Source organism: Poecilia reticulata, chromosome 5 (genome assembly GCF_904066995.2).
Source record: "Poecilia reticulata chromosome 5, P_reticulata-male-v2, whole genome shotgun sequence".
Taxonomy (NCBI): Eukaryota; Metazoa; Chordata; class Actinopteri; order Cyprinodontiformes; family Poeciliidae; genus Poecilia; species Poecilia reticulata.
Window position 1 is genome coordinate 17458420 of NC_088834.1, and position 14140 is coordinate 17472559.

The 14140-nt window shown below is 37.2% G+C and overlaps 1 protein-coding gene across 3 annotated transcripts in view; it reads left to right on the forward strand.

Annotated features, from left to right (window-relative positions):
* The first annotated feature begins 448 nt into the window (after positions 1-448).
* Positions 449-14140, forward strand: part of rad18 (RAD18 E3 ubiquitin protein ligase) — a 34967-nt gene continuing 21275 nt past the window's right edge. For 2 of the 3 annotated variants that reach the window (XM_081607199.1, XM_081607200.1), the window contains exons 1-6: positions 449-630; positions 2947-3025; positions 4953-5014; positions 5786-5856; positions 11016-11422; positions 12902-13001. In XM_081607199.1, coding sequence (XP_081463325.1) covers positions 580-630; positions 2947-3025; positions 4953-5014; positions 5786-5856; positions 11016-11422; positions 12902-13001 — 770 coding nt within the window. In that variant the 5' untranslated portion in view covers positions 449-579. The remainder of the gene's footprint in view (positions 631-2946; positions 3026-4952; positions 5015-5785; positions 5857-11015; positions 11423-12901; positions 13002-14140) is intronic. The other variant, XM_008409848.2, reaches the window with a different exon arrangement.

Sequence of the window (14140 nt, forward strand, 5' to 3'; positions counted from 1 at the left end):
CCAATAACCGAACTGCTGATCTCATGTTAAAATTTTGCATTTGACAATAAAGAAAGCTGTTCTCCAAATACTTTACGTAGGTGCTGCATTTGGGTGCTTTACACATTGCAGGTTTTACAAAATATGTACATTGTTCAACATGTTTATCAAAAATTCCGTTCTCCTCAGTGGAGTAACTGAAAAGTAAACAAAAGGGCAAGTCATATCCGATACGTTATAAAAAACGAAACAAGAAAAACAATAACAGTTAGGTATTACAGGAACAAATGGTCAGGTAACACGCATCAGCGTGTAAGCAGAATAATATAAGATATTGAATAATATGTTAACCCACGGAGCCCGTTGCGAACTACAAAAATGTGTAAAATATAAAACTGAGTTTGATGAATCTTAACTGGGTGTGTGGCATTTTTCTGTGAATATGAGATGCCCCACTGGCCGTGAATGTAGCACCAGTGGCGGAAGTTGTTTATTGAAGTCAGTTTGCGTCTCTCAGGGCGGGAGCTTGTCGAACGAGAACAGTAGAAGAGCTAACTTTCTTAAATCTTTCCCGAGAACTATACAATTTCTCCCAGAGAGATGGCCCAGCACATTGAAGAGGATTTACCGCTCAGTCTTGCGTGTTTAAAAGTAAGTCATGGCGTTGTCTGTGCTGAAATATTCGTGTTTTGATTTCAAAACTAGCCATATTAGCTGTGCATCCTCTCAGAACGTTAGGTTTATTAAGCAATTCGACAAAGAAAAAACCCCCAAAACAAACAAACAAAAAATAACATTAAAAATCTCCAAAATATTTCCGCTCAGATGTTTGGTTCTGTGAGTAACCAATCAGTAATAATTGATATTTTGACAGCACGTTAATGTTGACATAATTCACAGTTCATGTATTCACTTTAAATCTAACGGCTATTAACGTTCATTTTTCAAACAGCATAAAACCCAACGCTGAAGTGACTGAACAGTTATCAGGAGAATGCTAACGATCGATGTTTTTCAATTTGGGTTATTTCACAACAAACGCCGATGAAACAAACAAAACCTATAATCTAATTGAATTCAGATCCACCCGATTCATTCCATTACAGCCTTATAATAAGATTCAGCACCATTTCCATATAGTTCAATTCTACCCAAGTTTGTACATAATACAGTCAAATTATGATTTAAAAAAGTGATTTTTATGGCAATTTATCCCACCCATTAAAAACACTGGAATTACAGAAAAAACACAAAAGAGCACGTGAGCCCAGTAACATTTTTGAAGAGGTTTGTGAAACTAATGTCAAGTACTGCTGATATTTTAATGTCAAATTTTACTATTTTAAATATTGTTATATGAGCCAAAACGTGGCTTGCTGATTGTCAGTCTAAGGACAAAAATACTTTATTCAGTTGTGGAACTGTAAATAAATTGCTATTTGACAGAAATTAGATGTTTCAATTTGGTGCACTTGATGGGCTGTCTTAAGGATTTCATCCACTTTGCAATGTGTAACTCTAAAATGCGTATTGTTTTTGCAAGTATGCTTTGAAAAGGACAAATAATTTCATAACATTTTCAGAGGTTTTAGTGTAAAAAAAAGTTTGGGATGGCCATTGAACCTATGAATAAATAGGGTTTGGGGCTTTAATTTATGACTGTTTTCCATCAGCCACATTTATCAAAACCTTTTTTTGTTCGCACTCTGAATCTTAACGTATAAGAAGTGGAGGTTTTCCTACGATGAGTTATGCATCTAGAGCTCCACCAGCTTTTGATAAACGAGGCGCAGTGAGCTTGGTCTTGTTGGAGATTTCTTCCAGTTGATAGGCAGTGCCTCCTCCCCACTGCCTGTCTCATGCATTGTACCTGATGCTGAATTGCTGCACAGTCAGTGACTTAATGCAATCAACTTGACCCTCTTCCAGATCACATTTCATCGATTTGCACTGTGTGATAAAGCAATCTGATTTTACTGGACAATAATTAGGATTTTGTTGGACAGCATTTGGTTGGATCTGAATGCAGTTACGTGAATGGATTTAATAAAATCAGTCGGATTGATTTTGGACCAGTGTTCATGTTGAATAACTGGACGTGAATTGGATGTTGTTTGACAGGTGAAGTGGTTTGAGTTGAGATGACATCTCTTGTAATTGTACACTATATAAATAAAGCTAAGTTATGATTTTTAATCTGTTAATTATTTGAATGAATTCTCTTAATCCATCACTAACTTTAAGTTACGCCAGAGGAGGATGTTTTGATTTCATACAGCTATTTTTGTGTGAACTGAAACAGTTTTGATTTTTAAGCAAATATTAGTGATTTATTATACATTAAATTAGCCATCAAGTAAAATAATTCCTTTTCGACATTTACATGAAAATGTATCAATCCATCTGGCAGTGACGGAAAGGGTCCCCACACAGTCCCAATATTTTTCTCTGCTCATTAAGTTTATTGAAACTAAAATCTTCCACCTTTTTCAGTCGTTAAACACATCAGCAAATCAATGTTGGCCTGACAGAGCTTGAAAGCAGGTTCGTCTTTTCAAGGGTGTTTATTGTAGGCATGATCGTTTATATGCAGCAGCAGCAATTGGCAAACACCTGGTGGAACTGCACGTCTGCTTATGTTAAAAAACCAAGTAGTTCTGAGTCCAGCCCTCTTAAGAACAGTTATACACAGCATAATGGTTGTTGTGATGACATGTCAGAAAGAGTCGGAACTTCTTAAGCAAACTGAGGCCAATTTTAAAACATCAAATTGTGAAATCTAATGTCTTCCAAGTTATATGTTTGATGTACGTAGGATATAACAACTGAAGGTAAAGTAGTTACTTGACTGTGTTATGCAATGACTCTATGTGCCTGGAAAATCCATGACCTTATTAACCCCATTAATCTTTTGTATTGCACAATGTTTCAGTAATTAATTCACGACTTTGATGTTTTTGTCCACAGACGGTTGATACCCTGCTACGTTGTCCAATTTGCTTTGATTTCCTCAACATTACAATGATGACTAAGTGCTCGCACAATTGTAAGTCTTACGCCGAACCTGAAAAATGTGGATATTAGTGCAACTTGAAACATTCTTAACGGGAGTAGACTTACTTTGTTTATTTAATTTCACTTTACGACAGTAAGTCAAATCAGTCACTTCTGGGTTATCTTTGTTGTTAGAGTTGCCCACAAAAAACTGGCATTCATAGTAAAAATTTTTATAAAGCCCTAATATAAACAATCTTTAAGTTCACTATCATAATTTTGAACATAAAGCAACCTTTTATTTGACTGTATTTGCACAGTGGGGAAAAAGTGACATAAAACATCACCGGTGATACACTTGTCGGCAGTCCTGCTGTGCAGCTCGCCTTTTGCAGATACGGCTGCATTCAGTCTTCTGCTGTAACTTTGGAGCAAACAAAGATGGGGCTCATTGACCATTCCTCTATGCTCCATCTCCCAGCAGCTCCGGCTCATGCTGTTACTCGAATGCTTGTGGGGATGTTTGTGACAGTTCTCACAAATATGTGTAAAGCCGGCTGTCTCTGTTGGGTGTGAACAAAAAAGGTCTGTGAGTCCTCAAGTTGTCTATGGGAAAATTTGGGGGCACACAGGCTTTTTTTTCAATGGGGGAAACTTGAGGGCACAGATTACTTATAATCTGTCATAGAGACAGTTTGTCACTAATTTGGTTGTTTGCTCATAGTCGGTGTTCAGTCAGAACACCGTCGGAACACCGACTATGCTCAAGCTTTAACTTCCTGCCTGATGAAGTGGAACTTTGATAGAATATTTACTCATTACTGTCTTTTTCAAGGATGCCATCTATTTTGTGAAGTGCGCTAGTTCCTCTTGCCACAAAATACAGTGATGACATGATGCCGTGGAGCACTTGCATTTTATTGTTTATATCCAGACATTTTGCACATGCGCACAACGCATTTATTTTTAGACTATTTACACATTTGTTTGTACCTGATACAAATGTGTAATTAAGTGTTTTGGGTACTGCACAAGTTGTATTAAAAAAAACAACAACACTTTTTCAAGTGCTTAATGAATAGCTTTACATTGAATAAGAAGTAATTTAACAGTCATTGAATCATCTCATTGAGTAAATTGAGCTTAATTTGCTGTTTTTGTTTCAAAAGTCAAATATTCTTTTCTGAAAATACAGGCTTGTTTTTTGTTTGTCATTGTTAAGCTTGGTGTGTCTTGAGAAATGTTTTAGCTTCACGTCAAATTTAACAAGTGCACAAACCTCCACAGAGGCTTGTGCACACTTTTTATCTGAATGACTCACTGCACTATAATTAGGCTTGAAGCACCAAACGCTGAAGGGGGAGACACGTCACTGTCTCTCATAGAGATGCTCCCATTTTCTAGCATCTTGTCTGACAAAGGAGAGACAAAACCAGAGTTGGAAAAGCCCAACAGGACAGGAGGGTTGCTGTCTGGGAAAAACAGACAGGTGACCAGATCTTTATTGTCCAAATCAGAAAGTCCTTTTCAGCAACAAATTCACCTTAACTTTCCTCAGCTACTATGCTGAAATGTTTGAGTTTCTGTGTTGCTGTGTTACAGAAAAGAAGAAAAACGAACAAAAAAGGCAAGAAATGGGGGGGAGGGGGGTGTATGTGTTCAAATCAAAATACCTTGAATCTCAATAAATTATTTAACTTATTGATGGAAAGTCCAAAAAAGTAAAAAGTTAGAATTTTCCTTTGGTGTACAAGTTAGTTTAGAATAAGAATGCATCTAATACACCAGTCCATTGCAGAGTAATAATGTTACAGCAGTATGATCTGCATCCATACAGTCTGGATAAGTATCGGAGCTAAAAAAAAAAAATATATATATATATATATATATATATATATATATACCTAGATTAATTGAAACAAAAGTGGATCTATTTGCTTTTATAATAAGTACAAGTCTGTTTGTTTTTCATTTTCCAGTTTGCTCTTTGTGCATCAGAAAGTTTTTGTCCTACAAGCTGCTCTGTCCAGTTTGCAACTCGGTAAGTATCGACATGAATTAGACATTTTGTCAGTTACGTGCATCACAATAAATGTAAATATATTTGAATACTTCATTTAATTCATTAATTTGATTCAGGAAGTGAAACTCAATAATAACACAGATTTATTCGACAGTCACGCAATTCAACCATTTCTTTCTCTTAATCTTGTCGTTACGGGTGATTTCTGGTTTGTTCAATCAACAGTCTTTGAGACCCGTTGAATGAAGGGTAAGCCACAAAACGCGAATGCTAATGAAGTGCACTGTTCAGAGTGCTGCATGCAGATATATTAATGGAAAGTTGAACTGAGGGGAAAAAGTGGTAGGAAAAAAATGAACAAGCACGAGGAATAACTACAGCCTTGAGAAGATTGTGATGCAAAGCTTGTTCAAAAAAAAAAAAAAGTGAGGAAGATTCACAACGTGGAGACAGCGCTTCAAGAGCCACTAGATGAAAGTAAATTTGCATTTCATTTGGTATCAAGGTCTCAGAGGTGGAAGGTAGAATGGAGAGACCCTGAATCCTCGTTCTTTGAGGTTCAGCTTCCACAGTGATCATAATGAGCATCAAAATGATGGAAAAGAATAAAAAAGGACTTGACATATCACTGTGTGTAATGAATCCATATGAGGAGTTTTACTTTTTTGATTTAAATTAAAGAAATAAATGCAACTTTTAAGTTGTTCTAATTTTCTATGAGTGAAATGTCAAAATTGCAACTCCAATAATGACCTGTTTTTAATGCTGTATTTTTCATCTCTCTTTTAGCAAATGACAGAACAGGACTTACGAAACAACCGCCTGCTGGATGACTTGGTCGTTAACTTTCAAGCTGCAAGGTGAGAAACTGTCACGTCTAGAGAAAAATGAAGCTTTCTTTGCAACAAAAACTGCAGGGTTGCACACAGCATCGTCCGAGTAAATTGTTCTTTCCTGTTTTTTAGTGCTTTTTCTCTGACAGAGCCTGCACAGTTAGGGAGCAAGGATCAAAACAATGCATATTGTTTCAGCCACACATGGCTTAGTTTTTTATTTCTGGAGAGATTTATTTTACTTCCTCCTTCGGAGAGGTGGGTAACCGGTGGGCTAGCTCAGCTTAGGGGACACTCACCCACTGCATGGGAGGAGAAAACAATGGAGCAAAGCTAAGCTTATTCAACTAGATCTACTGTGAGAACATAGGCAGGAGTTTGCAAATATTTTGTGTATATATATATATATATATATATATATATATATATTTATTTTTCTGCTTTAAAATTCCCCTCTCATTACTTCCCGTCATTCAAAATGTTTGTGGAGTCGGTGTGTGTCAAGAGTCACTACTTTAGAGGCAAACTAGCAGAAATACCAGCAACAGAGCAGGAAATCAGGCTGACTTTACTGCGAACATGAATGCATAGCCTCAATATGTCTTCTATTTGTTTTTAATGCTTCTAATACCTGGGAGGAAAAATGACTGCCATGGTGATTTCATGGAATTACACAGTTATTGTTGGGATGTCTCGGTGTATCCCCAAAGTACCAGCACTTTAGGAAATAAAAGCTGTTATTGGTTTCGTGTAATATTTCTAATTTGTTTGTAAATCCATTGGGAATTTATTCCCCTCAGCTTGAGGTCATGTTGTCATATGTTCTGTGTCATATACTTTTACACACACTTGAGAGTTTTGTAGATTATTTGTTTTTATTTTTTATTACATCAGGGTACAAATAGTGGTAGCAGTGTCCGAGCTGGGTTACAGGAAGCTTTGCAGTTCTTTTTAAGTAGAGTTTTTCCCAAGTGACGTGCAGACAGTGTAGGGAGAAAGAAAAAAATAGCCTGAGACCAGATCGTCTTGTTATAGTTGACACCTGCCTCATGGGTGCAGCTTTCCACCTGCTTTCATTCACTGCCTGTCATGGACAAACTGATAAATGCTGGCCTGCTGACATTCAGTGTGACATTCTGAGCAGAAAAGTAAAGTTGTTTCCAGGAACATACGGCCTGATGTTATTCTTTAGGTTTAAGATCACACATTATTTTTTTACTAGAAATAAAACAAATTACTCGTCTCATTTCGACTGAATGAGCTCACAAATGAGCTCTTCTCTCTTGGGGGGGAAGGGGGAATTCTCATACTAATCTTTGAAACCGTGTCTTTAATATTGTCTACATTGTTTTGGCTGAAAGGCTGACCGAACGCTTGAGTGCTATTATCTGTCAATAAGCTGCAATATTCGTCTCCTCCATCAATCCTGTCACACCATCGACGCGATGAAGGGTTTCACCGGCAACAGCAGAACCTCTGATCGTCATCGCTGTTATGAATAAGTGGGTTACGCTGCCGTTCTGTGCTCCAGAGTTTAATTTCCTGTTGTCCGGCTCTGGGCATCTGCGAGGGGAAATTTCTTGTAAGTGGCCCAGTCGTAATAAAGTGCTGTTTTTATGTAGACGTAGTTCTAGATCCGTATTATAATATGATGTGGCTTTCACGCCCTGTAACCGAGAGCGCTTTTATTTATTTCGTTCTCCTAATTTTTATGTTTGAGGAAAAGAGACGAAAGACAAAACTGAAAATAATGTAACGGCACCAAAATATTCAAAACTAAAAAAAAGGAAAAAATGTTCATCCATCCATCCTTTTTTTCCTTCCTGGATTTTGGTGGGGTTTGTGGATACCCCCTGTGGTCATCGTGCAAGAGACTGGCTACACCCTGGACTTCATAAAAACAATAAATAAATTAAAAAGAAAACTAATCTCTCCACTGATACAGCATGACTGATTAAAACAGTTATTATGTGTATTATTTTAGTCAAAAGTTTAAATTTTAAAAAATGTACAGAAATATCCTGAAAAGTAATAACTCCAAGTGCTAAAGTTGTCGAGTTTCTCAGCTATTCAGAGCGTCTGATCTCAATCTAACCTCACAAGCTAAGCAGAGTCTTGACTTTTTTTTTTTAAAGCTTGAACATTAGACCATGTGGGAACACCAGGTGCTGAAAGCGTGCACGGTTTGGGGCCACACTGCCCTTTCTATGGGTTCTAGTTTTTGCCTGCAGTAGAAATGCATCGGTGTAGAACATGTTTTAGGACAATTATTTCAAACACCTGTTTAGTGGAGTTGTATATGTTCAGGGATCGGCCTCTCAGTGTGAAAATACTGCATTAGGTGGTTTTTGGATGATAACCATAATTTACTGCCATTAAAGCAGAAGCCGAACAGTCAGCGGTTACCACAGTGGTTCATTAATACATAGCTATAGCTACCACTCATCATACAGTCTCTCCTTGCATTAGTTTACTTGTAAACTGGTTTTGAACTTTGCTGATAAATGCGTTTAATTTCCACCAAACATATTTTTACTAATTGAGGCACTTTTAAGATGTATTTAAGCCTACTGTCTACACACTTACCAACGTGTGGAGACAGTTTAAATTGAGTTTAAGAATTATTGATTTTTTACATCTATTTTTGCATCCGTATAGAGATTCCTAATAGAAATAAAAGGACTAGAGCTGACAGTCGACCAAATTGCTCTGAAGTTGCCTTTTTTTATCAGAATTGTGCAAGTTTCTGTTCACTAAGAGATTAAGTTTTCTCAAATGCACTTCATAAAATATACTTTTTTGAAATGTTCATGATGCACTTGTAATTCACGGCAGTTATTCTGCACTGCACACTCACAAGAATCAGTTTGGTTGTGAGTAGGGCTGTTGTAAACGATTATTTTAATAATCGAGTAATCTATAGATTTTTCTTAAGATTAATCGAGTAATCGGATAAAAACAATTATGAAATAAAATATTGGTAAATCTTCCATAACATCAGTGTTACTATCGGATATCAACATCAGTCTATTTTTTCCACATTTGAGCTTCCCTACCAGTTAATTTTTTGTAGACCGGGGGAGCAATACGGGATATTTACGGCTCCTCCGTTCAGAAGCTCATCTACCAGCCATGTTCCGCCTCCCGTTTGTTCAGACCAGGATGATATAAGTTTATTGTGCGGTTCGGTCCGTAAAGCTGCTCTTACCCTGTAAGCATCAACCCTCAGCCGCCCGCCGTGTTCAGTCTCTCCGCTCACCTGTATAAATCCTTCTCAGCTTCTTCCCGCCGTTCAACCAGCAGGTCCGGAACAGAAAGGCTGCCGAACTCCCGGTATCGCGCCGGTCATTTAAAGGATGTTTATTGGTCCCACAAAAACGATGAAAACCCGGAATTATCACCAATCAGTAAAATCCCCGCGGGCCGAACTTGAAGATTGGACGTTATGCCGCTAACACGTAGCTTCCGTCAACAACTCAGAGGCGGAAGTCAGAGCTCCGCTCAACGCAAATAATGTTCCGGCTGAAACACGGTGCGCTAAATGATAAAACATAAATTAACGAAGCTTCGAGGCAGGCCAATTTTCCTCGAGGAATTTTAATAATCGAGGTACTCGAATCACTCGAGGAATCGTTTCAGCCCTAGTTGTGAGTGAAAAACTTAAATGTTCAGTCGTTGCTGTCGAGGGAAAACTTGGTTCACGTCTGACAATTTCACTTTTGTTCTTTCTTTTTTTAACTTTTGATTTCTGCCCATATTAGGGCAGTTGTATAATTTAACAGCAGGTTACAGACACTGCAGATACTTCTCGGTTTCATATCAGAAACGATGAGTGCTCTCCTTTCTGCTGCTCACTAATGAATTATGGATGTGGTCATATTTTATCAGGAAAGAAATGAGTCGAGGCTGATCTAAACATAGATTACATTTTTAATAAGTTCACATCATATTTAAGATAATTTTTTTCAACAAACATGGATTACCTGGCCTCTACCACAGTCATATTAATAAATGAAAAAAAAGCAACAAAAAACATACTACCCTGTTAAAAATTCCAAAAAGTTGTAAAATGTATTAATTTGTCTTCACAGTAGCAAAACAATGTAATTCAAATTGTGTTTATTAAAAAAATAATAAAAGTTTAGCAAATAAAGCGAAAATGTGATACCTCTGTTAGATTTTGAATTAAAATGATTTTTATTCAATAGGAATTGTTACTGATGAGACACCTATCTCTGAAAATATAAAGCTAAAAGCGGTATCAAGTTTGAAGACAGTAAATTGTTTGTTTTTAGTTTTACATTTTTTAAAATGGACTGTAGTTGTTTGTGCCCTTCCTCTATAATAACGACACACCAGCAGTGACGTTGTTATTGGCCTTTAAGTGTCATTGAGACGGTAGTTTAACAAACCGATGTTTTCTGACACTACGAAGGAACAGCCTTTGGTGTTTGAGCGCTAAACTGAGTAAATACAATGCTGTATTACTTTTAAGTGATTTATATTTTCTATGGTTAAAAACACAACTGATAACAGTGAATTCATCATTAGATGTACTGCAGGGAGGTATGAAAGGAATTTATAAGATTAACAACTAATCACTCATTTTGATTTTGGTTTCTGTTGTGACTGTGTTGTAGACTCTACCTGTCTGAGTGTATGAAGTGTTAAGGATGAATGCTACCAGGAAAAGTGTCATGGGAGGAGCCTGTTCCCCCCATCACACTGGTCGTGTGTGTGTGTGTGTGTGTGTGTGTGTGTATCTATCTTTGGTAACACACATGCGTGAGCATGAACCTGCTCTAATGGAAACAGTAAGCACCAAGGAGTTTTAGATATGGAAAGCAGAACATCACACACCTCATTGAGTTGGTTTTATTGCCAAGCGATGGCCCTGCTGCAGTTTGTTTGCTTTCCACTTTTCCAAGACGGTGGCCAAAGTGTCTCCTTTTTTAGCTCTGCAGACGAGCCACAGAATAACTGAGCTCCGGCAGGTTTCCTTAAAGTGCTTTCTCAAATGTCACACAAGCAGGTACTGGTGGATATAGATTATTTTAGATGTGCTCGATATGCTTAATGGGGATTCTCAGTTTGTTTCCCTTCATGAACTATACATATGTATATATATTTTTTGTTTAATATTAAATTTTTTATTTGCTTTGCTTTTGTTATTCCCCCCCCCCCAGGGAGCAACTGTTAAAAGCTAACTTTGATTCTCCTCCAATATCGCCAACGACCCCAGCTTCCGCTACCAAATGCAAAACTCCCAGGGAGAACAGCCAGAGGTCCGGCAGTTCAATTTTAAGTCACTTTTTCCAAAGGAAGGCCAGAACACCTCCCGGTAAAGAAACTCATCAGGATGTTCATCCGGGAGAAGTGCAGAGAACACCGAGCTGTAGAGCAAAGGGCTCTGACCTACATTCTGGAAAAGCTCAAATGTCAGCGGTTGTGAAGGAGGAACCGGTGGAAGTGGAGGAACAGTCCATCAAGGTCCTGATGTCCCTGAAACAGCAGGTCACACCTTGTCAGACTCCTGGGTTGGAGATGGCACATTCCTCATCGCCATCAAAAGATGGAAAGCCCGTAATCAAAGGTGCAGCCATTTTAACTTTGTGCTACTAGGAGCATGTTGCCCTTTTTACCTGCTTTTTTTTTTTTTTGCTCCTTTTTATAACATTTTCTGCCTCTCTTGTCACTGAATGAAATCAGGAAAAAACGAGGAATGGAAAGGCACATTTAGAGCTGCAATACAGCAGCAAATAATGATCCCCTGCGTAGCCATGAGGAGGAGAGAGGGGCTACAGGTCTTTAAACTTCCAGGAAAAAAGATTATTACTCTTTATTCATATATATATTTTTTAAAGATGTACTGATCAGGCTTTTTCTGGTCATTACCAGTTTCCTGCAGAATGTATTTTCTCTTTTGTTCCTAAACATAAGGCATCCAAGAGAAAATGTGCACCAGTCTTTTCAATATAGAACATGGTTTTAAATATAATAGAACATTTGAGTTTTAAGGTTATTAAAACTCAATTATGCATCAAAGCACAATTAAAAACAGTGCGTCAAGGTATACTGTGTTGGTAGATTTTTTTTTTTTTGTTTGTTTTTTTTTTTACTAAAAATGCAGCAAGCTCTCAGTCTTATTTTGTTTGATGCAGAGGGGCAGATATGACCCGGTTTGACCCGTCCATCACTAATCATTCAATCAGATTCCCCAATCCTGATCTTTGACTGACTTGATGATGATTTCTTTAAAACAATCTTTCAGGTTCGAACAGTTTTACTTCAGACGATTTCATCAACACGTCTAAACTGGTTTTCTTGCCACGTTGATCTGATGTCAGCTTTGCTGTTTAAGCTTTGCAGTGATGAATCAAATTTCACATGATCATGAATATTCCTGCACAGTTTTAGAAAAGCAGGCATGACATGAAAAGATGGTGACCATTCAAAAGGTACCAATATAATATTGGTAAATAAATAGTTTGAATTCACGGCCCAAGACACAGAAACCTACCAAATATTGCATTCATTTCATCTGCATGAGTGCAATTCAGTGTGTGTTGTGCAGCTCTAAATGTGAATTCTTATTTCTGCTATATTTCAGAAATTTCAGTCAAGCTAATTGTAGTTTTATTCTTTTGACTTTAGATGTGCGATGCATGAATTTTCATGAGTTGTGAATTTTTAAGGGGTTATATGCTTTTGCCAAGTGATAAATACAACGTCTTGCAATTAAGGAGACATCTTATTATTTACTGTTCCTCTGTAAGTATTGCTGTTTTTCTGACTTGTAGTTGATGATTAGAATCATTAATCACAGTTCTCTGGTGGTTATGATAAGTAATTTCACGTATTAACCCTTTTGAATGAGTATGGTCAGCAATGCAGTTTGCTGTGACAACATAATAGGCTGGCACCGAGTTAAGATTCATTATGTATGCTCTGCAGTCAAATTAAGCTTGGCAGTAAAGAATCTAAAATGATTAATTAGTGTTGAGTGTCGATTAAGATGCTAACAAAGCCTTCATCCTAACCTTTCTTTTTTTGTTTTTTTTTGGTTTTCCAGTTGAGTGTCCTGTGTGCTCTGTTAGTGTGGCACAGCACTTTATCAACAAACACCTGGACACGTGTCTTTCCAGCGGGGAAAAGAAGGAAAGCCTAAGGAGGTAAAGGAGTCAAGTTATTATACTTTAATAATGTTATAAACTTACTGGAAGCAAAACGGATGACGACTCCTTTTTGACTGGCGATGTCCTCTACCATTCTCACCACACTCTGTTGTGCTTTCCGGCTCCGACTGGTGCTGTTCCAGTAGCCCACTGTGATGCAGCCTGTCATTAGAAGTTTGTCAATTCCTCATGTTGCTAAAATAATTATTGATAATTTTAAAAAAAGTTACCTTAAACATTTATTTACCTTTTATTTTGAATTTGATGCAAATTCCTAAGCAAAAAAAATTTTTTTCTACAAATTCTGTAGAAAAAATAAACTTTTTAATAAGAATAAGTCTAAGATTAATTGATTTTAGGACCCATTAGTGAACAACACTGCTTTATTTCTGTATTTACTTGAACTTGATATAAGTTGGATAACAAAACGACATTTAAAGCTAAGGTTACCTGATAAAAACCTGCTGTGTGCTTTAATGTGCTGAATCATGTTGTGTTTCCTGCCTTATTAGTGACATTAAAGGTTGAAATTATGATCAATATGGAATAAAATAGCATTTTTGTCCCAGCTGCATTGGCCTCAATTGTATTGCTCTCATTGATTTTTGAACCAGTTGTTACTAATGTCACCTGTCTGACTTTGGCAACAAATGAGTCAAAACTTCTGGGCTCTCATTTTCATTCTTGCTGGAGTTCTGCTTTAAATCTCTTCTGTCCCTTTAGTGTCTGTCTTTGTTCTGGGTGATGTTAGGGTAAATGATTATCTTATATTTGCAAACCGTCTCTGCCTGTAAAAAGCATTTAATGTCACAGACCTCATCTTGGCTGCAGGCTGCATCAATATGCAGTGTGTGACTTTATTAAAGTGATTGATCTTTTTTAAAGCTGCCCTTGAAACCATTTTGATTTGTAAGTTGATTTGTAAGGCATCTATGTGCTTCGGTTAGTGCAGCAGTGTAGCCACTGCTTTATCATAATTAACGGCAGGTGTCTTAATTATCTATAATCATTCGACAATATAATTTTAATATATGTGGTGTATTTGATTAACCTTGCATTTTCATTGTTGTTCTAATATCAGTAATTAACTTGTCCATCCTAGGAAGAACTGCATAATAACTTTTTATTCCTGTGCA